At 39.4% G+C, this 22,664-nt stretch overlaps 1 protein-coding gene across 1 annotated transcript; it reads left to right on the top strand.

The window, feature by feature from the left end:
• The first annotated feature begins 2,546 nt into the window (after nucleotides 1-2,546).
• On the top strand, nucleotides 2,547-22,227 carry LOC143573330 (uncharacterized). Its single transcript, XM_077058237.1, has 6 exons — nucleotides 2,547-3,590; nucleotides 4,208-4,477; nucleotides 5,314-5,405; nucleotides 5,496-6,254; nucleotides 21,950-22,014; nucleotides 22,111-22,227. The coding sequence occupies exons 1-5, from the start codon at nucleotides 2,724-2,726 to the stop codon at nucleotides 21,984-21,986; spliced, it is 2,025 nt and encodes a 674-aa protein (XP_076914352.1). The 5' UTR covers nucleotides 2,547-2,723; the 3' UTR covers nucleotides 21,987-22,014; nucleotides 22,111-22,227.
• Nucleotides 22,228-22,664: the final 437 nt, after the last annotated feature.

Raw genomic sequence — 22,664 nt, 5'->3', positions numbered from 1 at the left:
GTTTTAAATTAACTCTGATATTTAGAACTGTGTTTATGAGTAAATCCAACACGAAAGTAGGGCTACCGGTAACGGGGCCTTACACAATACGTCAGTAATGCATATACGCAATACATCAGTAATGCATATACGTAATACATCTGTATTGCATATATGTAATACATATGTATTATATGTATTGTGTATATGTAATAAATTTGTACCGTGCATACATGTAATACACCTAAACCGTGTATATGTGTAATACATCATCAATGCATACACGTATAGTACATCAACAATACGTATATGTAAGGCCTGTGCATAGTACAAAAACAAATCAACATGTTCATTATTTATAGCTTTCACTTATAATCAACATATTACTTAATGTTCATCAATGCTATACGATTATTTAATGAAACAAAAAAGGAACAAAAACAGGGCAACTGAACGCGATAACTCTGTTTGCGCTTAATTAGGTGCATAATAAGCCTAAATGACGAGATAATGTGTGAGATTTAACATTACAAACATTTACCTGTTATTTTTCTTCAGATTTATGTTCGGTTTCGCACCATAATTGAACAAACCAGACGATCGAAATAGCGTTTCTTAAAGATCTAATAGTCATTCCTTGCTCACACTTTCCCGTGTATTGTTGTCAGTCTGCACAATATTATCCAAAACATATATCACATGTCTACTATACCTGAATAAATGTTGTAACATTATCATCACAGTAGAATCACTCGTAATTGGCACTTATAATACGCCTAATAAACACTTATAATATGCCTAATCCATACTAAACGCACAAATCGTTCAGAATCGAAGCAATATACACCTAATCGACACTTATTATACGGATAATCGATACTACATATACAACCCACTCGAAATCAACGTGATATACTCCAAATCAGAACTCATAGAATATGAAAACAACTATTACGATCTTTTACCTGTTGATGATCTTCTGTTTCGTGCTTGATTTTACCACCGATTGTTCGATTTTTGAAAACCCTAAATGTCCATTGGAGTTGGAGAAACTTGCAGAGTAAGAAGAGTGTGAACGAGGAAGCCTTTTCTGATTTTATTTTTAATTCCAAGTTTACCCTTTTTCTTTCAAGACCCCGCCTCTTCTATTTTTATTCACTTTTAGTATTTTCAACCTTATATCAATTGAATCTAATGTGTTTATAGGAGTTCTCTAGTTCTCTCTTTATAAGGAGTTCTCTCTTGATTCCACCCCTATATATGTATATATATATATGGTTGGTATCATTTAAGAACTCTAAAAACGTTAAGAACTCTTAGTAACCCTTAACAACCAAACAATTTTTTAATTTTTTTTATATATTAACATTATTTAAGAGTAGTTTTATCATATTTTATATAAAAAATTTTGATTACATATATTAATCACAAGTTTACATATATGTAAAATTTATGTACTAACAAATTTACATATGTGTGAAACAAAACATAAATATGTATACAAACTAATTTTCAAAATTGTAATTGTTGATATAGATATAAAAAATGATAAAACTAATCTCAAAGAACATTAACATACAAATTTTTTTTATAAAAAACGCTAGTTTTCAAGAGTTTCTTCAAGTTCTTAAATAATTTCACAGTTCTGTAATGATACTCATCCTATATATATATATGAAAGAGAAGTTTGGTGCCGCTAACTAAGTAGCGGCAACAAACTTGTCCATGTCATTTTGATCTTCCTTTTTAGTATTGGTAGCATAGCGAGCGTAACGAGAACCGACCTAACGTCAATTTTTATTTACGTAACGGAAACAAACTGAATTCGTGTAAATTCACTACAACAACGTCCGGGACTGACAATATGCCATTTGTTTTTTTTGTTTTAGTTTCGGTACCATACGAACGTATCGCAAACCGACCGGATGCCAATTTTTTTGTTTTTTTTTTGTTTTAGTTTGGGTTCGTAACGAACGAGAAAGAAACCGACCACATTCACGTAAAGTCACCGCCTTTTGTTTTAGTTCCGGTACCACTGTAATGAAAACCGACCAACTGTCACTTTTGTTTTAGTTATGGTAGCGTAAGAAACCGTCTGAATTCACGTCGACTTATCATCTCAACGCTCGATACCGACAATGCTTGAGTTTTACCACTACCCAGGTTTTACCGACATGTCCGGCGTAACGCGTAATTTCCTAGTAATTTATAAACTTCATCCTCCAAATTATTAAAAATGTTATGTCGCAAGGTTACAAAACATAAAGTCAGTGATCCACTAAAACACAACATGGAACCACCACTTCGCTGGGCCCCTCTCTTTCATTCCATGTTCATATCAGAATTCATTCTGTGTACCAAAACCTCTTCAACTAAACATCAGTCTATATTCTCACAAAAACATCTACCAAACTGCAATCAATGCCATTTGTCTTCTCTGCCTTTACTGTTTCATTCATTCTATTCTATTATTGTTCATTTTATATTAACATTAACTGCCTCCTCAATTATACATTTCATTAATCTCAAAATACTCCGTCGGTACACCTAATTTTATTTTTATTTTTATATATTCTCTGTCTTTCTCTCTGCTTCTACATTTTTGTCGGTGTCAACAAACCATTTCAAATTATGGGTTCAATTCGAATGATTTCTTGAGTTCATACAAAGAATCTTGATCCGAGTATTCTGTTAACTTTACAGATTATAAACCGGTGTGATGCATATTAAAATCACCGACAACAATGACAACTTTGGTCCCTGGTGTGTTGTTAAAGCTGCTTCAACACATGAACACAAATGTTAAAGTTGGTGGTGAACACAGATCATCTTTGCTACAAGTAATAAGCATTGTTCCTTCTTTATCTGGTTGTGAGTTTTTGAAAAACCAAGGGTTTTACATAAAGGTATCGGATTCGTCCCACGCCACGTATGTGACGTTACCTGACGAACAGATTGATCTTATTTCGAGTGATAAGATTCAACTGGGTCAGTATGTGTTTGTGGAGAGGCTGCAGTCAGCCTCTCCGGTACCTATTTTACGAGGGTGTCGCCCTGTACCCGGGCGACACCCTTGTATTGGTACCCCTGAAGATATAGTGGCTACCCACTCTTTAAGGTTTCTTAATAATAATAATAATAAATGTAATGGCTCCAGCTCCGTTTCAAAAGGAGTGAGATTGAATCAAGTGGATAATAAGAAAAGTGGTATACCGGTTTTGGCAAGATCTAAATCACAAATGTCGAAGGTGGGGACGGATTTGGTTGATACAAAGTGGTTAAAAGCAAAATCGTTTAATTCACGTGGATTGTCTTCGTCTTCTGTGAGTTGTTATTCGTTGCCGGGTTCGTTTGAGAAGTTTTCAAATGGGATTAAGCAGCAGGCTGGAATTGAAAGGTCGGATAAGACGGTTGGTAAGTTGAAATTGGGCGGAAAAGTGAGTACTAATGTGAAAAAATTTGGAACGGGAAGCTCGACAAAGAATTTTGTTCAGGGTGTTGAATTGGGTCATAAGGTTTTAAGGAAGAGTTGGGAGGGTAATATGGATTTGAGAACTCGAAAATTGGATGTTACCAAAAAGTATTTGAAGCCTGAAGCTCGGGTTACTTCTGTGAGCACTTTTCTTTACCTTGTTCCTTTTATATTATATTTGACGGTATAAAATACATTAATGGCTTGATGCTGCAGTAGTTGTAACTTAATGTATAAATATGATTATGCTTGTAAACGTTCAAGAACATAAATGAACAAACGAGACATGCGTTCTCATGCTCGTTCGTTTAACTGAGTGAACAAAATGCTCATGTTCGTTCGTTTATTAAATAAATTAACATAAGCGAACTTCCCGCCGAATGGTTCACGAACTGTTCACTGAAAGTTCAGTTCATTTAGTTTACATGCCTAACTATGATTATGAAAGTTATACTACTAAGATGATAATATAATCTGTTGTAGATAAACTGATATAGGACATTGTGATCATTTGAATACACGTTACACTCCTTTTGACCGATTTATCAAGATAATAACAAAAAAGTGTTACTGTAGTGTATAGTATGCTATTTTAAAAAGTTTTTATGATAGTGCTTTCCTAGTTAAATATTCTTAATTTATTAATTATTGAGGTTTGAGCATCTTACTAGGAAGTTTTCTTGTTTTCCAATTTTTATTTGCTTAGCGGTTCTCGTTTCTGATTTATGGATGCAAATAAATAATCTTCTGATGCAGACTTCAAGAAAATCAATAAGTGAAAGGATGCCATCTAAAGAGGACACTAAGTTTCAGACACCGGTTAATAAAGTTACTAAAACTGGAGTTTCGATTGATAATCATCAATTAATTAATAAACATAAATCATCATCGTCTGCGAGGAAATCGTCATCAGAGGTTTCTAATAATGGGTTGCCAAGAAACATGGTTAAGGTTTCTCTTAGTAATAAGTGGTTGACTTTGACTGATTGGTCTTCACTCCCTTCACCCATTGCAAATCTTGGAAAGGTATGTTCTTAATCGATTATTAAACTTTTTGTAAAAAATTACTTATATACCCTTGTAGTATCAGAATTTTGAAGTAGCACTAGGCCCGTAAATGAATCAAATGAACACGAACGAAGTATGTTTGTGTTCGTTCGTTTAACTTTAACCTAACAAACTATCAAACCTGAACAACTAAACGAACAGGATTTTCTTGTTCGTGTTTGTTAAGTTAATGAGCGTGTTCATATTCGTTTATGTTTTTTCGTTATCAATATAAACGAACGTTCACGAATGTAAATGAACAAGCATAACTGAACAAAAATGACGAGCAAAACTGAGTTAATTAAACGTAAATGTGAACAATAATGTGTTGGGCCTAAAGGTTATTAAAATTAGGCTTCATTTTAACGGGCCTAAAAAATCAAAATGAATATATTAACGAATATAAATGAAAAAACTTTAACAAACATAAACTAATGAACATAAATGAACGAACTTAAACAACTTTAAATGTACAAACTTTTATGACCTAAATGAACAAACGAGACACATGCTCATGTTCGTTCGTTTAACTAAATAAACAATTTTTTTTGTTCTTGTCCATTCGTTTATTAAATAAATGAACGTAAATGAACTTCCCATTGAACTTCGGTTCGTTTACAGGCCTAGTATTAATTATTGGATAACAATTAGTTTTTCATACTAGCTGCAGCAAAATTGACTATGAATTTTTGTTAAGTTACTTATATACTCTTGTAGTATCATAACTTTGAAGCAGAACCATTATAGCTAAATATCTTGTACCGATTACTTAATACAAAATAATCACTTTTGAAACTTGAGTTATTATTATGTAGGAAGTCATGAAGCATAGAGATGCTGCACAAATGGCTGCAATGGAAGCTATGTTAGAGGCTTCAGTTGCCGAAAACATACTCCAATGTATAAGGTACTTTGTAGCTGAAAAAATGAAAAATAATGATAACATCTACTTTCTTGATATTATGTTTCCTAATTCATGAATTTTTTTATGTGACAGCACATATTCTGATATATGTTCTTCTGCAAAAGAAGACAACCCACAGCCTACTGTTGAACAGTTTTTATCAATGTACACTAGCTTAAACAATGCTCATCAAATTGCTGAATCTTTATTTAAAATCGTCATTCGTGATTCATCATCCGACTGTGAAGAAACCCCATCAGAAGAACACTTAAAAGTCAAATCAGACCGACAAAAACAAGCAAATCTTTGGGTTAATGCTGCCATCATCACCAATTTATCATCTTTCTCAGTGTACAGCAAACAACCGCCATCTTCTACCGCCAATAAGCCGACAGTACTGCTCGACAGGCCCACACCAAAACCGCAAGTCAAACCCCGCCAACCAGTCAACACAAAGATTGCCAGCTCAGCAACTCCAAAGCCAGAAGTTGACCAAAAGTCAACAAAGTGGGAAAAAGGATGCGGTCTTGAAGAGACAGTACAGCTGGCACAAATGTTACAAGCGGAGTCACAAAATTGGTTCTTGGGGTTTCTTGAAAGATTCTTGGATGCTGATGTCAGCACTGCCACATCATCTGATAATGGTAGGATTGCGGATATGCTGACTCAGCTCAAGAGTGTGAACGGTTGGTTAGATAAGATTGAGACTGGTAAAAATGAAGGAGAAAATTTACAGCCGGTTGATCGGATAAAGAAAAAGATTTACAATCATTTGCTTACACATGTGGAATCTGCTGCAGCTGCACTTGGTGGAAGTTTAGAATCATCACAAACTGGAAGCAAAGTTAAAAAGTAAATGAATTTCTTTTACTGTGGATATATACATGTTCAACAGATTGTTGGGGGTATAGAGTCAAATATTTGAGTGTTCATGTGAATATTGAATTAGTGAGAGGTTTTAAAGATGTATTTTTATTTTGAGTGTGACATTTTCTATATATTTTGGGACATCACTAGCGAAATTATACATATAGAAGATGCAAGCATGCACATACATTTTTTTTGTTGTTGTTCATGAATCATTTTGGGTGTTAAGAAAATTATGCCACCTGCAAAGTTGTCTGTCCCATGCAGATCCTCTCATGTCGCATCAGTTGTTTCATCTATAAAACAAGGGTTTTATGTTTTGGTGATGGCATGAAACATGCGATCTAAACCTGGTGAAGGCATGTACATGTAAGATGGCATTTAGCCCAGACTATTACTCGTGAATGGACGTATAGTTCTTTGCCCTTCATTGTAACGTGTAAAAATGTATATAAACGGCCGTATAAGCGTCACACCCGTAGGGGTTGATTAGTGTCGCGGTTAGTGTGTATAGATTCTCCCATCATTTTTGTTATTTACGAAAGTTCTTATAATAATACACCATCCCCATCTTAAATCATTCTCTTGAAATCCAAAAACCAAAAATATTCATTATTCCTTTTGGAATGATCATTGACTAAAATTTGTGTTTGAATGCTTAAATAGTTTGTATTTATTAAAAGCATAATGTTAGTTGTATTTAGTTATAATTAGGGTTTTAGCCCATGTAGTTGGTTAAAGCCCATGGACCTTTTATGGGTTGAAAGCTAGGGTTTGTTTGTGTATAAATAGATGTAGTTGTCTTTGTATTATTCACACATTCAAGTAATAAACATTACTTTCACTACAACACTCTTCTTCTTTCACTACACCTCTCACTGTTACATCCTTACCCGATCCGACACCTTTACCAGAAACTACCCCTGATACACCCGTTTATGATCCTCCTGGTGCACCACTACCCGATATACCTATTTCTTTTCGCAAAGAACCCCGGAAATGCACTCGTTACCCAATTCATGACTATGTTGCCTACACCCACCTATCTCCTGAATCTCATGCGTACACCACTACTCTTGATTTCTACCCGATTCCCAAAAATGTGACGAGCGCTCTCGCTCACGCAGGATGGCGAAAGGCTATGGAAGATGAAATTGGGGCTCTAAAGTCCAATCATACATGGGATCTTGAAACACTTCCTAAAGGGAAGCGTATTGTTGGTTGCCGTTGGGTGTTTACGGTTAAACTACACCCGGACGGCTCCTTACACCGCTTGAAGGCTCGGTTGGTCGCAAAAGGGTATTCTCAGGCAAATGGCATTGATTATGATGAAACCTTCTCGCCAGTTGCTAAAATGCCATCTGTCCGTATTTGTATCGCTCTTGCTCCATTAATCATTGGCCGCTCCACCAGCTTGATGTCAAGAACGCCTTTCTTAATGGTGTTCTTGAGGAGGAGGTATATATGGAGCAGCCACCTGGGTTAGTTGTTGAGGAGGAGGCCTCGAAAGTTTGCAGACTACGTCGTTCTCAATATGGTCTTAAACAGTCTCCCAGGGCATGGTTTGGTTGATTCTCTAGTGTTATGGGACAGTTTGGGATGACTCGGAGTGCTTACGATCACTCTGTCTTCTTTAGACACCAGAAAGGAAAGAGGATTATCGTAGTTGTTTATGTGGATGACATTATAATCACAGGTAATGACGAGGTCGGGATCACCGAACTCAAGCAGTTTCTTCAGTCTCAGTTTCAGGTCAGCGACTTAGGTCGATTGAGGTATTTCCTTGGCATAGAAGTATCTCGCTCTCCACAAGGAATACTTCTCTCCCAACGAAAGTATGTCCTTGATATGTTGACTGAATGTGGCTTACTGGGTTGTAAACCTGTTGATACCCCAATGCTTCCTACAAAGAAACTCCTCCCAAAGGAAGGAGATCCAATGAAAGATCCTGAGCGATACAGACGGTTGGTTAGTAAACTTAATTATTTAACCGTCACACGACCGGATATCTCCTTTACTGTTAGTGTTCTGAGCTAATTTATGGCTGCACCATACACCGGTCACTGGGATGCTGCCATTCGTGTCTTAAGATATCTTAAGACCTCACCTGGTTTGGGTATATTATACTCTGATCAGGGTCATTGTCGTGTGGGTGCCTTCACGGAAGAAGGAGATGGTCGGATATCAGGGTTCTCAGATGCAGATCGGGCAGGTTGTCCGATTTCTCGACGATCTACCACCGGATATTGTGTAGGTTCCTGGACGGATCGTACACGGGATGTCGCTAACAACGCAGGTGCGGAATCCCTGCGTGGGTAGATACGAGTGTAGAGTATGTAGAGATCGAACACGAAAGCAATAAACCAACCACGTTATATTAATAACAACCACGTGACCTGAGGTCACTGTTACAGACTATGACACGAACACGTTCACTGAACAACCGAAACAAACCCTAAAACTCACTTTTTGTAAACTGTTCGCTGAACAGTATATAAACACGACAACTTCGCCACAGGCGAAGTTGTCAATAACTTCGCTGATTCAACAAGTTCGCCATAGCGACCTTGTTGACAACTTCGCGTTTTACATAACTAAACATAAACAAAACATAATTACATTACAGACTCGATTACAAATTGCTAGACTATGAACTACTGACACATGTACCAACAGACTCCCCCTTGGCAGTAGCTTCATATCTTGATCTTCAAATCTTGAGTCTTGTAATCTTTCATCTCTACGCGTGCGCCCCTTCTCTAACACATACCGACACCACCCGTTGATATTTCCTAGCTTGATCCTTCCAAGCAGGAATGTAGAAGATCTTCTTTTCGTTGAGCGCCTTCAGATCAGCCTTCGATAGATTAACAAGATGCATCGGGTCGTAAACCCGAAGTACTTCTTGTTCATCCTCATCTTCCATTACCGCCTCAGCTGTCTCGCAATCTACGTACCACCATTTTAGATCTTTGAGCACGTCCTTGGGCATGAACTTCATCGGTACTTCTTTAAGGCACCGGATCGGTTTGTATTTCATAACCATCCAAGGTTTTCCATCAACTCTCAGATCTCTATCCTTGTCTTCGACAAGTTTTCATTTTTTTGGTTTCAGTAGCTCAAACTTTTTCTCTTTAACGCACTCTTTCCACACGATCTTCGCAATGATTCTAGCCATGTTATCTTCGCTTCTGTTTACCAATCCCAATCTGGCTAGATCTTTTACTTCACATTCTGGCAGTGTGTTTAGAGATCTCAACTTTCTCTGGAAGTACTGAACGCCATCGTACCTCTTGATCACAAAGAGCCGTAGCTGCTCGTCGTATAACCAGCAGATAATACCTTTCTTGGCTTCCGCGTATCCCTTAATATTGTAACTTTTTCTGAACATCTTAGGGACCGCCGGCTTCTTCGTCTTTACGAACCAGTGGGCACAACCTTCCTTCCAGTTCGGTTGTTCCTCCCACTCAGCATCTTCCTCAGCATTCTCATCACCCAAACCTTTTCCGTCAACCTCCGGAATCTCATGTTCCACGGAGTTATCAACAATCTCACTTTCTTCTAATACGTTTTCAACTGTAATCTGTTCTCCAATCCTCTCAATCTCATCCACTGGCAGCACATCATCCTCCTCATCCAACTCTTTCAATGCATCTATCATGTCTTCAACATCATCATCATTATCAACTGCTACAACATCATCACCAGCTGCATTTGTAGACTCCCCCTCAGTTGTGGAAGCCCCAAGAGCCTGAGAGGTTCTTGGCAGCTCACCACCTGCACCTTCTGGTGCATTGGGATCATCGTCATGATCTTCTCTTCGTTTAGTCCTCAACTCATCACCCCTACACGTCTTCTCCCCCTGAGATGCCAAGAATGCCTTGAAGGCATATATAATTTTACCGTGTTCTACCAGGAGGGCTGCTTGTAGTCGATTGGATTCCACTAGGCTCTGAATGGTCTTTGTCTGATCAGCAACAATCCGCTCTAGTGAAGTAATCCTCTCGGAATCTGAAGTAGGCGTTGGAGTTGGCGGGACATCAGGAGAAGTGACCGCAGGTGGTACACTTGGTAACCCTGCAGTAGAAGTGATTGTCGACTCCACAAATCGTGCAACTACCACCGGTGGATTAAGCGGTTGGGGTGGTAGGGACACAATTGCTGGGACCGACGTCTCGGCCGCTGTAACCTGTGCTGTAGTAGTAATAAGAGACATACCAGACAAGGCAGGTGGAGCAAAACGTACTAGCCTTGAAGATTCTCCAGCTCCCGAACCTATACCTCTCTGTTCTCTTCTTGAACGTCTAAGCACAATCTGCACTGCCTCCTCTTCATCAACTTCTTCCTCATCCTCGTTTTCCGTTCTCGGTCTCTTTCCCGTAGTCCGTTCCCGAGACACCATAAGTCTTCTTGCCTCAGCAAACGTCTCGTCTAGATCAGAGTCAGCAACCGAAGTAGCTGCTCTGGTAACATCCATAAATTGAGGACCCGAGACATCCATATCAAACACACCATGTACGCCAAAGGCAGCATTAAGATCAACGTCTTCAGCAGTAGACACAGCATGAGATACAGTAGCTGGCACAGCAGCAGAGGCAACAGTAGAAACCACAGGCGCAGCTGATACAGCATGAGGTGCTGCCGCCGGATGTGGTTGGGGGTCTCTGAACTCGTCCCCTCCTGCAGGAACATACTCCGGGTTGATGAGATACCCGAATAAAGGAGTATGCCTGGGACGCAGCTCAGGCTTGCTACGAGTGCTCGAGGTGCGGCACTGAGCAAAGATACGTTTCGTCACGCATTCTACGTATCTTATTGGGCGTCTCTGTGGCAGCGACGGAGCGACATGATTTAAAATCATCTGTAAGAAACGAGGATACATAGTGAATCGCTCGCGCGCCACAGCCCTTCGCTGACGATCAATCTCGTAAAAGATTAGCTGACTGAATGAATATCTGCGGTTGTAAGTCAGCGCTATCATGGCCGACTGCATCGTCGCGCCCATCCCGTCTGTTCCTGCCTTCCTGCCGGACATGCATACTATTAAAACATGCATCAGGAAGCGCCACTGATCCAGCAGAAACCCTTTCCTCCTCTGCGAGTCCCCCAGCGGACCCGAATAACCCATCCTCAAATAAGCTCCATCCCGGAAAGGAGCTACGAACTCCGTTGGGTCATCTCTAGTTTCTTCACCGAACTGCAGAGCCAACCGTATGTCTTCCGAGGAAAACTGTATGTTGTGACCATTTACGGTTGCTCGCATCACCGGAGGCTCAGGCCTGCAATCGTAGTACACTGTCTGCCAAAAGTCTTCAATGTTAGGCAGAGAAATAGGCAGTGTATTTGTCAGCGCGTGAAAGACTCTTGATCGTAGGAGAAACGTAATAATCTCCCTGTAGTCTTCGACGCCTCGTGCGTCTGGATCTAACGTGATGTACTGGTTATGGGCTGGAAAGAATTGTCGTTGCTCATCACCATCATCACCACCAGCACCACCAATAGCAGCCATATCTGCACCAAACAAAACAAGTTAGACAGTGTGTAAGCAGCTCACAAGTTCGCTATGTACCACGAGCGAAGTTGTGATTAAACCTGTACAGGCGAACTTATAGGTGAGGCGAAGTTGGGAACAACTTCGCTTCAACTATAATTTCGTCTAAAAACTGTTAAGTAAAATGGCATAGGCGAAGTTGATGATAACTTCGCCGAATCGCAACATCGCCACAGGCGAACTTGAGTTCAAGGCGAAGTTACGGATAACTTCGCCACTGGCGAAATTAAAATCCTGGCGAAGTTGTGGATAACTTCGCCTAAACCTTAACTTCGCCTGAATCTGAAACGGCGACTGTTCAGATTCAAGGGTTTAGATCCGATGTTTTCGGACCGATTTGACGATCCATCAGTGATTAACAACATAGAGTAATGATATTGAGACGTAAAGGACGTCCATGAACACGTAACACAAGGGTGAAAATCATGGTTTTGAAGGTTCGACGACCCGAGGTCTCGAACCGGTTAAAACTATAATGAACGAGTATGTTTGGATGATATTGACAACACATACCACGAGTATAGTAGAAACTAGGAACACAAGATCGAAAACGGAATGAAAACAAGATCGCCGGATATAATGGTTTTTATAACAAGTTCGCCGGAATTTCGAAAATAAATGATACTGTTACTGTTTTAAAAGCCTTATATAGGGCTGAGTTTGTTCAGGCGAAGTTACGTTTAACTTCGCCTAGGCGAAGTTAAGCACAACTTCGCCGAATTCAACAACTTCGCCCGTATTTTCAAAATCAGCCCTTTAAGTTTGAATAATCTTGCAGTTAACACTAGAAGTTTCCAAAAAGAGTTAAACAAAAATGATAATGTCCAAGTAACCAGTTTTTCAATAACACAACTACAAAAATAGAAAAACTTTACGAAATAAGGGATCAAATTTCAGTCTAGTCAGGGACCACTATGTTATAGAAAAGATCCCAACAGGAATCATACTAACTATGTGACTGTCACTTTGGATCCGTGTTTAGCTGTATTATGACATAGAGAAACAGGTTGTAAGCATGTAAATAACTTAAATGGTTTTCATTGTTTCTGTGATACAGATTAAGGTTCAGTTAAGCTCAAAATTTAAGTAGACAACAACTCAGAGATAATGAAGTCTTCTATCTATTCTCAAAGCGTATTTGGCTATACCCAAGTCACCCCGAGTTGACTTCGACCCATAGTGTCTGATTAACTTGTATATACTCGTTGTCAGCTTCCCGTTCTCTTCTTACTCCAGACATGAGAAGTCTTGATTGTTATTATGTCTCATAAGTACTAAAAATATACATGTTTTTTTTTTTTTTTTTTTTTTTTTTTTAACCAAACTTCTTATTGACTTCGGAGTACTAAACTACTGCAAGTCCCGAATCTGGATCACTGCAGTGTCTTGACAAGCTTTCCTCACGGGAATCAGAACACTCACGGGCTCGTGTATGACTGGGTAGTCGCTTTTCTGCCTATCATTCGGAAAGATATGTGTGAAGACATTCAAAACTCTTAAGGAGTTTCCACGTAAATTCGAGTAGTTTAAGTTAGTATCACATACACTTTTACGCACCATAAAAATTTACCATGACATACAATGACTGTTCTAAAGCCTTTTAAGCCTAATAACTTCACTAGTTAAGCACACACAATCAGTATATATATCATTTTCCAAGGTTGGATCAATTTTCTGTTAAACACAGCAAAGAACTTCTTACGAAGTAGTAGACTTGAAAAGTAATTTCATTTCCCATTTAAAAAAAATTTTGATTTCAATCGCCCCGATCACGTCAAAGTCGTCAGGTAAACGGCTATCCTGAAGATCCAATGGATCAACTGGACCGACCACATACAAGTATGTGTCCTTCTTACTAAGAATGACCGACTAATTTTCAGCAACTGAAAGAACACACGTCATAACTGCCCCGGTCACTTTCAGTCTTCCGGTTAATGGCTATCCTCATTCTCTAAGTCGAAACGAGGACCAATACATATCCGAGGATATGTCCATCAAACTGAGGTAACCGACTAATTTTAAGCAATAGTGACAAAATTTTTTTTTTTTTTTTTTTTTTTTAAACAAACACAAAGGCATGGTTACTCGGGATTGATCATCCCGTTCAGCTCAATTAGGTTTTGAAATCTGGATTTATCAAACGCTTTTGTAAACAAGTCAGCAAAATTTTCAAGTGTATCAACTTTTTCGATCTTGATCAGTTTCTTCTCAGCACAATCCCGTATGAAGTGATGACGAATGTCAATATGCTTAGTTTTACTGTGTTTCACGGGATTGTTAATTACTGAGATGGCGGCAGTGTTATCAATTAAAATAGGAGTGAGTAAGAAATTCAGACCATAGTCGCGCAATTGTTGCTGAATCCACAAAACCTGAGAGCAGCAGTTGGATGCTGCCATATATTCAGCTTCGCATGTTGAAATTGCAACTGATGTCTGTTTCTTGCACTGCCAGGAAACTAATCTTCCTCCAAGAAACTGACAGCCTCCCGTCGTTGACTTCCGACTCTGATTGCATCCACCATAATCAGAATCTGTATACGCCACCAGTTCAACGTCTCCTCCCTTTGGGTACCACAACCCCAGCTTCGGCTTGCCCTTGAGATACCGTAGAATCCTCTTTGCACCTTTCAAATGAGATTCTTTCGGATTTGCCCATAGCACTCATCTCGAATCGGTTCTTCATGACAGCTTCAAAATCCTGACACATGGATACTCTTGATGCAGCAAAAATGATATCATCCACGTAGACTTGAACCAGTAGGAAGTCACATCCTTCTCTCTTCACAAACAACGTACTGTCAATCAATCCTCTTTCAAAACCATTTTCCAGCAAGTAGTCCGATAACGTCGAATACCAGGCACGAGGTGCCTGATGTAACCCATATAACGCCTTGCTCAACCTGTATACGTGATCAGGAAAGTCTGGGTCAGGAAAACCCGGAGGTTGCTCAACATACACAACCTCATCAACTTCCCCGTTTAGAAACGCGCTCTTCACATCCAACTGAAATACCTTCATCTTTTTAAATGCAGCAAACGCCAAAAACAATCGAATCGCTTCTAACCGGGCAACAGGAGCAAACACCTCATTGTAATCAATACCCTCTTGCTGATTAAAACCTTTAACAACCAGCCTCGCCTTATTTCTTACAATTATTCCCTTATCATCTCTCTTACATTTGAACACCCATTTTGTGCCTATAGCATGCACATTTCTTGGTTTTTCAACCAAGGTCCAAACTTCCATTTTCTCGAACTGAGCCAACTCTTCTTGCATGGCTTCGACCCACGAGCTGTCCTTTAAAGCCATTTGATAATTCTTTGGTTCAATTTGGCTTATAAAGCAGGAGTACAAACATTCATTCATTATACCCGTTTCTTTTATGCTTGTATAAACACAGGTGTGCTCATCCAAGCTACTTCTGGTTTGTACACTGGAGGAAACATCACCTATAACGTTCTCCAATGGGTGATCTTTGTGAATTCTCGTGGTCGGAACAGCACCGACATGTAAATTGTCTTCCAAGTTCGAAGAGATCTCATCTATGGTTGTTTCTGGCTGAGAGTGAAAAGGATTAATAAATTCATCTTCAGTTGAGGCCGCAGGGGTATCGATCGTGTTTGATGTGGAAGGTTGAGATTTCTCAAAAATCTGATGTTGCAATATATTCTCTTCCTCATCAAGTATCATCTTCGTCACAGCTCTTTCGTCTTCTTCAGAAATTTCCAAATTAGGTACGTTAAACGACTTAAAAAGTTTAACATAGTCGAAAAGCTCAGCAGGTCCATTGCTTGGTTTTGGCGGTTGGTAACTAGTAATGTCGGTGTTACAAACCACCTCCACCTTGCAAGTCGACGTATTGAAGACCCGTCTGTTGGGAGTCCCAACAACATAACCGACAAGGATTCCCTCATCAGCTACTTCACCAAATTTCGAATTAGTCTTCAAAATCGAACAAGGAGACCCAAATGGTTCAAGACCGCACAAGTTGGGCTTCCTTCCGTGCATAAGCTCGTAACAAGTTTTTCCAAGTTTCTTAACTGTTAACACCCTATTTAGAACATAGCAGGCTGTAGCAACTGCTTCAGCCCAGAACATCACAGGAAGCTTCGAGTCTGCCAGCATAGTTCTGGCTCCTTCAATTAACGTTCGGTTCTTCCTTTCAGCCACTCCATTCTGTTGCGGAGTATACGGAGCGCTGTATTGATGTTCAATTCCCTTCTGAAGACAGAAAATTTCCATTTCAAAGTTCTTGAACTCTGTCCCATTGTCACTTCTGATGAATTTAACTGATTTACTCATGACGTTCTCAACTTTTGTAATTAGATTCTTCACCATTTGAGCCGTCTCGTCTTTCGTTTTCAGAAAATATACCCACGAGTATCGCGAGTAGTCATCAGTGATCACCAAGCAGTAAGAGGTACCTCCTAGACTTTGTACATTCACGGGACCGAAGAGATCCATATGAAGTAGTTCTAGAGTACCGGCAATTGAGTTAATCTTCTTGGTGAGATGGGATTTCTTGTGTTGCTTTCCCTTCTTGCATGCTATACATTTGTCTTCAAAGTTAAAACTTTTTAAGGGAACGCCCATCACAAGCCCATTCTTGACAATGAAGTTCATCTTCCGAAGATGAATATGTCCCATTCTCCTGTGCCACAATTCTGATTCTGATTCGCTTGCTTTTGTCATTAAACAAGATTCTCTGGTGGCCATTTCAGTAGACCTCATATCCATCACATATGTATTCGTTTCACGTGGAGCTTTCATCACTATCCATTCGTCTGGTATTTGAAAACCAGGCTTCAATACGATCGCTTCATTCTTTGTGAAATGGACAGTGTACTCTTTATCACAAATCTGCGACACACTCAGCAGATTGTGCTTTAATTCCTCCACAAAGTTTACATTTTCAAGTGTCATTCTCCCATTCGACACAGTTCCTCTACCGGTAATCCTTCCACCGCTTTCACCAGCAAAACTAACTCTAGCTCCCTGAACAGGTTTTAAGTCTTGCAACAAGTGTTTGTTGCCTGTCATGTGCCTGGAACAGCCGCTATCAACAATCCAAAGATTGTTTGCAGCCCTGTTCAACTGTTCCTGCACAATAAAACAAAGAGTTAGAATCTTGGGACCCAAGACCAATTGGTCTTGGATCGATACGTCCCGTACCCTGGCTTTCTTAAGTTAGCATCAGGATAATTTCTGTAAGTCCTGTTAGGGAATCTCCCTGCAGATTGTGTGTAATGCCTTCCAAACCTTTGAGAATTGAAGGTGTTATATCTTGAGGTTTGGTTGTAAAACTGAGGTTGGTTTTTATGAAAACTTGAATTCGTTACATTTTGGCATTTTTTAAAGTTTTCATTTTTAGCAGTAACAAAATGACGCTTATACTCAGTTTTATTTGGCTTCACACCTCTTAATCTCGGCTCCAGAGGGCAATCTGCAACTAAATGCCCTAATTTGTTACATCTAAAGCAACACCGACTCTCCAATTTCTTGTCAAATGTTGGTTTGGATGTAGAGGTAGTGTTACCAGCCGTTCGTCTCACATAAGGTGGGACGTACGGATTGAGTGGAGAACTCTTTTTAGAAACTTTATTTTTATCTCCATCGGTGGGTAACCCTACCTTTTCTTTTGTCTGATCAGATTCGGACAACTTATCCGAATCCGATGAGACTGGACTCGAAACAGAAATATTCACATTAGAAACTTTCGAACTTGTTTCTCCACAGCTAACACTTGGTTTTACACTTGTAATCTTGATTGGAGTTGTCTGAGGAACTTCGAAATCGACAGATTTCTGAACACTCGGATTATAAGTATAGTTGTGGTTAAAGGGTGGTGGAACTTCATTATATCCGATTCCTCCCCTCTTTGCAGAGGTACCTGGATCACTCACGAGGTGATAAAGGATGGCCGAGGAATTCCTGAACTGCTCAAGTTTGCGGTTCAGTTCCACCACCTTTACCTGGTGGTCAGCAATCTGTTTATCCCGATCAGCAATCACTTTAGTTTTTTCCTCCAAAACTTCATAACTAAGATCAATTATTTCAATTTTCTCAGCAAGTTTAATTTTTAAGCTTTGAACGTCTTTTTCACATGCTTTTATTTTAATTTTATAACTCGTTTCTCTTGCTTTCGTAAAATGGTGATCTTCTTTAATAGTTTTAAAGTCAGCATCTAAATGGACATACTGATCAGTTATCGTTTTAAGTTGCTCAGACAAATTCTCACAACTAGTACAAATATCCTTAGTACTTACCTCGGAGCGATTATCCTTGTCATCTGCCATGAAAGCTGTTTCTTCTTCAGTAGCTTTCTCAATTCCTTCAACCTTCTCACATTCTTTCACTTCAGCCTCAGCCATGTTCGCTTGCTCACCAGAACCACTTGAATGCGAGTTCCAGTTGTACTCACCTGCTTCTCTGGTCAACATGGCGTTAATCTCTCTGTTAACTCCAGAATGTTGTGTAGGTCGACCTTGTCCTCGTTCAACCCTCTCATTTCTGCATTCCTTGGCAAAGTGCCCGTACTGTTGACAATTATAGCACCTTACCTTGGATTTGTCGAACCCGGGCCGACCACCAACAAACTTTCTTCCAGTTTTGTTCATAAACCGTTTCACACGCCTCACAATCATTGCCATTTGCCACTGCAAATCCATCTCCTCCAGATCATCAGCATCGATCTGGTCGTAATCCTCATCAAGAGCAGCAGGGTCCACAATCTTTCCCTGGATGTAGTTTTCGTAGGAAGCAATAAATGATGCATAGACTGCAAACTGCTCTTCAGCAGATTTTACACTCATAGGCATCTTGGAATAATTATTGCTTGAGGCATTTGCAGAAAAACTACTCGAGGATGCTTGAGGCTTTGAAGTACTTGATCCTCCAGCAACGAAACAGACGTCACCATTCGAGTTTACAGAGACGTTTCCTTCATGAGAAGAGTCAGAACCTGACTCCCCTTTTGAGTAATAAGCAGCAGATTCAGGCCTCGAACTTGAGCCTGATTTAACCTTTGCACCATACATACCAGGGTCTTGTATCTGATCTGTTGGTGTTTCTTTTCGAACCATATTAAGCTCATAAGTTCTGAGCTTGTTTACTGCCGTTTCAAGATCACAATTTGGAAAGTCTCTGTCTTCCCTCATAAGAACGGTGTACATTTCCCACTTCGGTGGGAGAGCATCGAGAAGCTTTTCAACGATCTCTTCTTCTCGGTAAGCAATTGAATAATTGCTGAGCTCTGTCATTAGATGATAGTATCTGATGATAATATCATCCAGTGATTCGTTCTTCAAAAATTTGAAGACGGAGAACTGGGTCTTCAAAAGTTTTACCTTCGATGCACGGATACCCACATTCCCCTCGAATCTATTTTCAAGAGCATCCCAAAGCTCTCTTGCAGAAGTGTACTTTCGGAACGTATGGAGAACCTCTTGAGGAAGTGCCATTGTTATCGCAGCATGGGCCTTGCTTTCGGCCTCGTACATTTTCTTCTCTTCGTCCTCCATTTTGCTGTACTTCTTAACCACATCGCGACCTTCGTATTGCGCAGTTGGAGGGATATATCCATCCTGGATGCACACCCACATTTTGGCATCCTGGTATTTGATGTATTGGATGAATCTGTCCTTCCATGCCACGAAGTCAGTTCCTTTCATCAGCCTCGGGGCCTTAGTGGCAGACCCCGCTTCTACTTCCATCTTGACCAAATCGGAGATGTTAATCGACGACATCCTTGCGAAAACCTGAAAAACCTGAAAATACAAAAAAAATATTAAAACAGCTCAGTAGGCGAAGTTAAGAATAACTTCGCTTGAAAGTTAACTTCACTGAAAAGAGAACTTCGCTGAGTTCTTAAATTCGCTAGACTTGGCGAAGTTAAAAATAACTTCGCTTAGAATGAGCGAACTTAGGAGTTAAGCGAACTTGGGTGGGAAGCGAAGTTGCGGATAACTTCGCTAAGGCGAACTTATGATGTTAAGCGAAGTTGTGGTTAACTTCGCTAATCCTTATATCTTCGCCGAAAACCCTAATTCCAGTGACGGCAACTTCGCCTGAAGAAAGGTAACTTCGCCCGAAGAACGATAACTTCGCCCGATGAACAAGGAAACTGTTCAGATCTGTTTTCGTCGATCCAGCAGTTTCCGATCAATGCAATGGCTTGAAAATGACTGTCAAGCACGAGCAACACACAATCCCAACAAAAACACGTCCCGCGAATAGGTCAAACGAGACGTTTTCTACACCCGCGTGAAATCCCGAACCTCACAATCGAGCCGATGGCTCTGATACCAATTGTAGGTTCCTGGACGGATCGTACACGGGATGTCGCTAACAACGCAGGTGCGGAATCCCTGCGTGGGTAGATACGAGTGTAGAGTATGTAGAGATCGAACACGAAAGCAATAAACCAACCACGTTATATTAATAACAACCACGTGACCTGAGGTCACTGTTACAGACTATGACACGAACACGTTCACTGAACAACTGAAACAAACCCTAAAACTCACTTTTTGTAAACTGTTCGCTGAACAGTATATAAACACGACAACTTCGCCACAGGCGAAGTTGTCAATAACTTCGCTGATTCAACAAGTTCGCCATAGCGAACTTGTTGACAACTTCGCGTTTTACATAACTAAACATAAACAAAACATAATTACATTACAGACTCGATTACAAATTGCTAGACTATGAACTACTGACACATGTACCAACATATTGTGTGTTTGTTGGAGGAAATCTTGTATCATGGAAGAGTAAGAAACAACACACGGTTTCCCGGTTGAGTGCCGAATCGGAGTATAGAGCCATGGCAGATGTAACATCAGAGATGAAATGGGTACGTCGTCTTCTCATAGAACTCGGGGTTGTTTCTAATGACTTGATGCGGTTATACTATGATAGTCAATCAGCCATTCACATAGCCAAGAATCAAGTATTCCATGAGAGGACAAAACATATTGAGGTCGACTGCCACCTTATCAGAGATCGAGTAGTAGGCACACAAACTGATCCTCCATCCATTCAACCAGTTCATGTGAAGACAAATTTTCAGCTAGCAGACATTCTAACTAAACCGCTCCAGAAAGCTCAGATAGATTTTATTTGTAACAAGTTGGGCATGATTAACATCTATGCTCCAACTTGAGGAGGAGTGTTAGTTGTATTTAGTTATAATTAGGGTTTTAGCCCATGTAGTTGGTTAAAGCCCATGGGCCTTTTATGGGTTGAAAGCTAGGGTTTGTTTGTGTATAAATAGATGTAGTTGTCTTTGTATTATTCACACATTCAAGTAATAAACATTACTTTCACTACAACACTTTTCTTCTTTACACTTAACAACCTAACAACTTTTTAACACTTTGAACATGATAATAACAAACACTAATATGATTCAATTTATTACTTTACAGGTAAAAGTAAACATGTTGTTGTTATGCATGTAGGTAGAAGAAAGTACTTACGATTGATTGAATAACTTGAGATCGATTAGAAATGTCTAGATTCATAGTGTTGCTGGAACGGCGATAAGAAAACAATGGGTCTGGTGGATTTGGTGTTTTTTCTTAAATATAAAGGTAAAAAGGTAATTTAAAATATTTAACGCCCGTCCATGTTGTAAAAACATTTTGTTGAGCAAATAGTCATGTAACTAATTGATTATTCTTTTAGAAGTCGATAGCAAATATGAAATTTTGGTTTTATCCTGTAATCATTTAATAAATAAAACAACTCTTACATCTGTTTTACTCAAACTAACAACCAAACTGATGTTAGTTTCATCAGTTGTGACTTCAAGGGCGTTTGGGATTGCTTATTCAATTCCAAAAGTGCTTACTGACTTCTGTCTTTCTCAAAAGAAGCTTTTAAAAAAATAGTTGGATTAGTTTTTGTGGTAAGAACTACTAATAAGCTAATAAGTTGTTTTTTTTAAATGTTTGGCTTAATTTATTCGGGTAATGTAAAATGACCAAAGTAGGTTCTTATATATTAACAGCCACACACTCTGTTGCAATGCTACCGATCACCATCATAACAAATGGAATCATCATCGACTAGGTTGCTATATATAATGTAAATTGCATGTTATTGAACTTTCTATATTCAGGTTTTGGCTCAGCTTGCCATCTTGGGGTTCTAGCTAATCTTCCTACAATTGGCATAGGGAAGAATGTAAGCCACTCTTCCATTCTAGCATTTATACCTTTTTCGAGGTATTCGGACAGAAATACCCATGTGGATGGTCTGAGTGATTGGTTATCTTTTCAGTTGCATCACGTGGATGGCCTTACTAAATCCCGAGTAAGGGAGCTTCTAGAAGCCAAAGAGAACTTTAATGCAGACTTCATCTCTTTAACTGGGGACTCAGGGAACACTTTCGGAGCAGTAAGATATTCTCTATAATTTTAATCCTTTTAACCTTGATGTTTGTCATTTATTTGTGATGCAACCAATATATGATTTTGTCTGATGTCAATGAAGAAGGTCTTACGATTAGTTTGTCTATTAATTTTAATTTTGTTGCGCAGGCAATGCGTTCAAGTAATGGATCATTTAAACCAATATCCGTTTCAGTTGGCCACCGTGTATCTCTTGCTTCTGCTGTTGAAGTTGTTAAAAGAACATACAAATACCGTGTGTCAGAGCCCACAGGCAGGTATATAACCATATCTATGAATCATAATAATAACCATGTGCTGGAGTTTAGTTTCATATACTAAAAACTAGATGTTAGTAATATTATTTTGTCTCATTGATCACGTTCGTTGGACTTTAGGCTGACATAAGATCAAGCGACGAATCATCGTTAAATGAATCATTTT

The sequence above is a fragment of the Bidens hawaiensis genome, unplaced genomic scaffold, assembly GCF_021521415.1.
Source record: "Bidens hawaiensis isolate Kalapana, Puna unplaced genomic scaffold, B.hawaiensis_p1.1 tig00026381_1, whole genome shotgun sequence".
Lineage (NCBI taxonomy): Eukaryota > Viridiplantae > Streptophyta > Magnoliopsida > Asterales > Asteraceae > Bidens > Bidens hawaiensis.
This window is presented reverse-complemented; position numbering and strand designations above follow the sequence as displayed.

Excerpts from the sequence above, each read along its gene's own strand:
- LOC143573330 (XM_077058237.1), top strand. The coding sequence starts at position 2,724 with ATGACAACTTTGGTCCCTGGTGTGTTGTTAAAGCTGCTTCAACACATG. Across the intron at positions 3,591-4,207 it reads CTGAAGCTCGGGTTACTTCT|ACTTCAAGAAAATCAATAAG; the intron begins GTGAGCACTTTT and ends CTTCTGATGCAG. Across the intron at positions 5,406-5,495 it reads AACATACTCCAATGTATAAG|CACATATTCTGATATATGTT; the intron begins GTACTTTGTAGC and ends TTTATGTGACAG.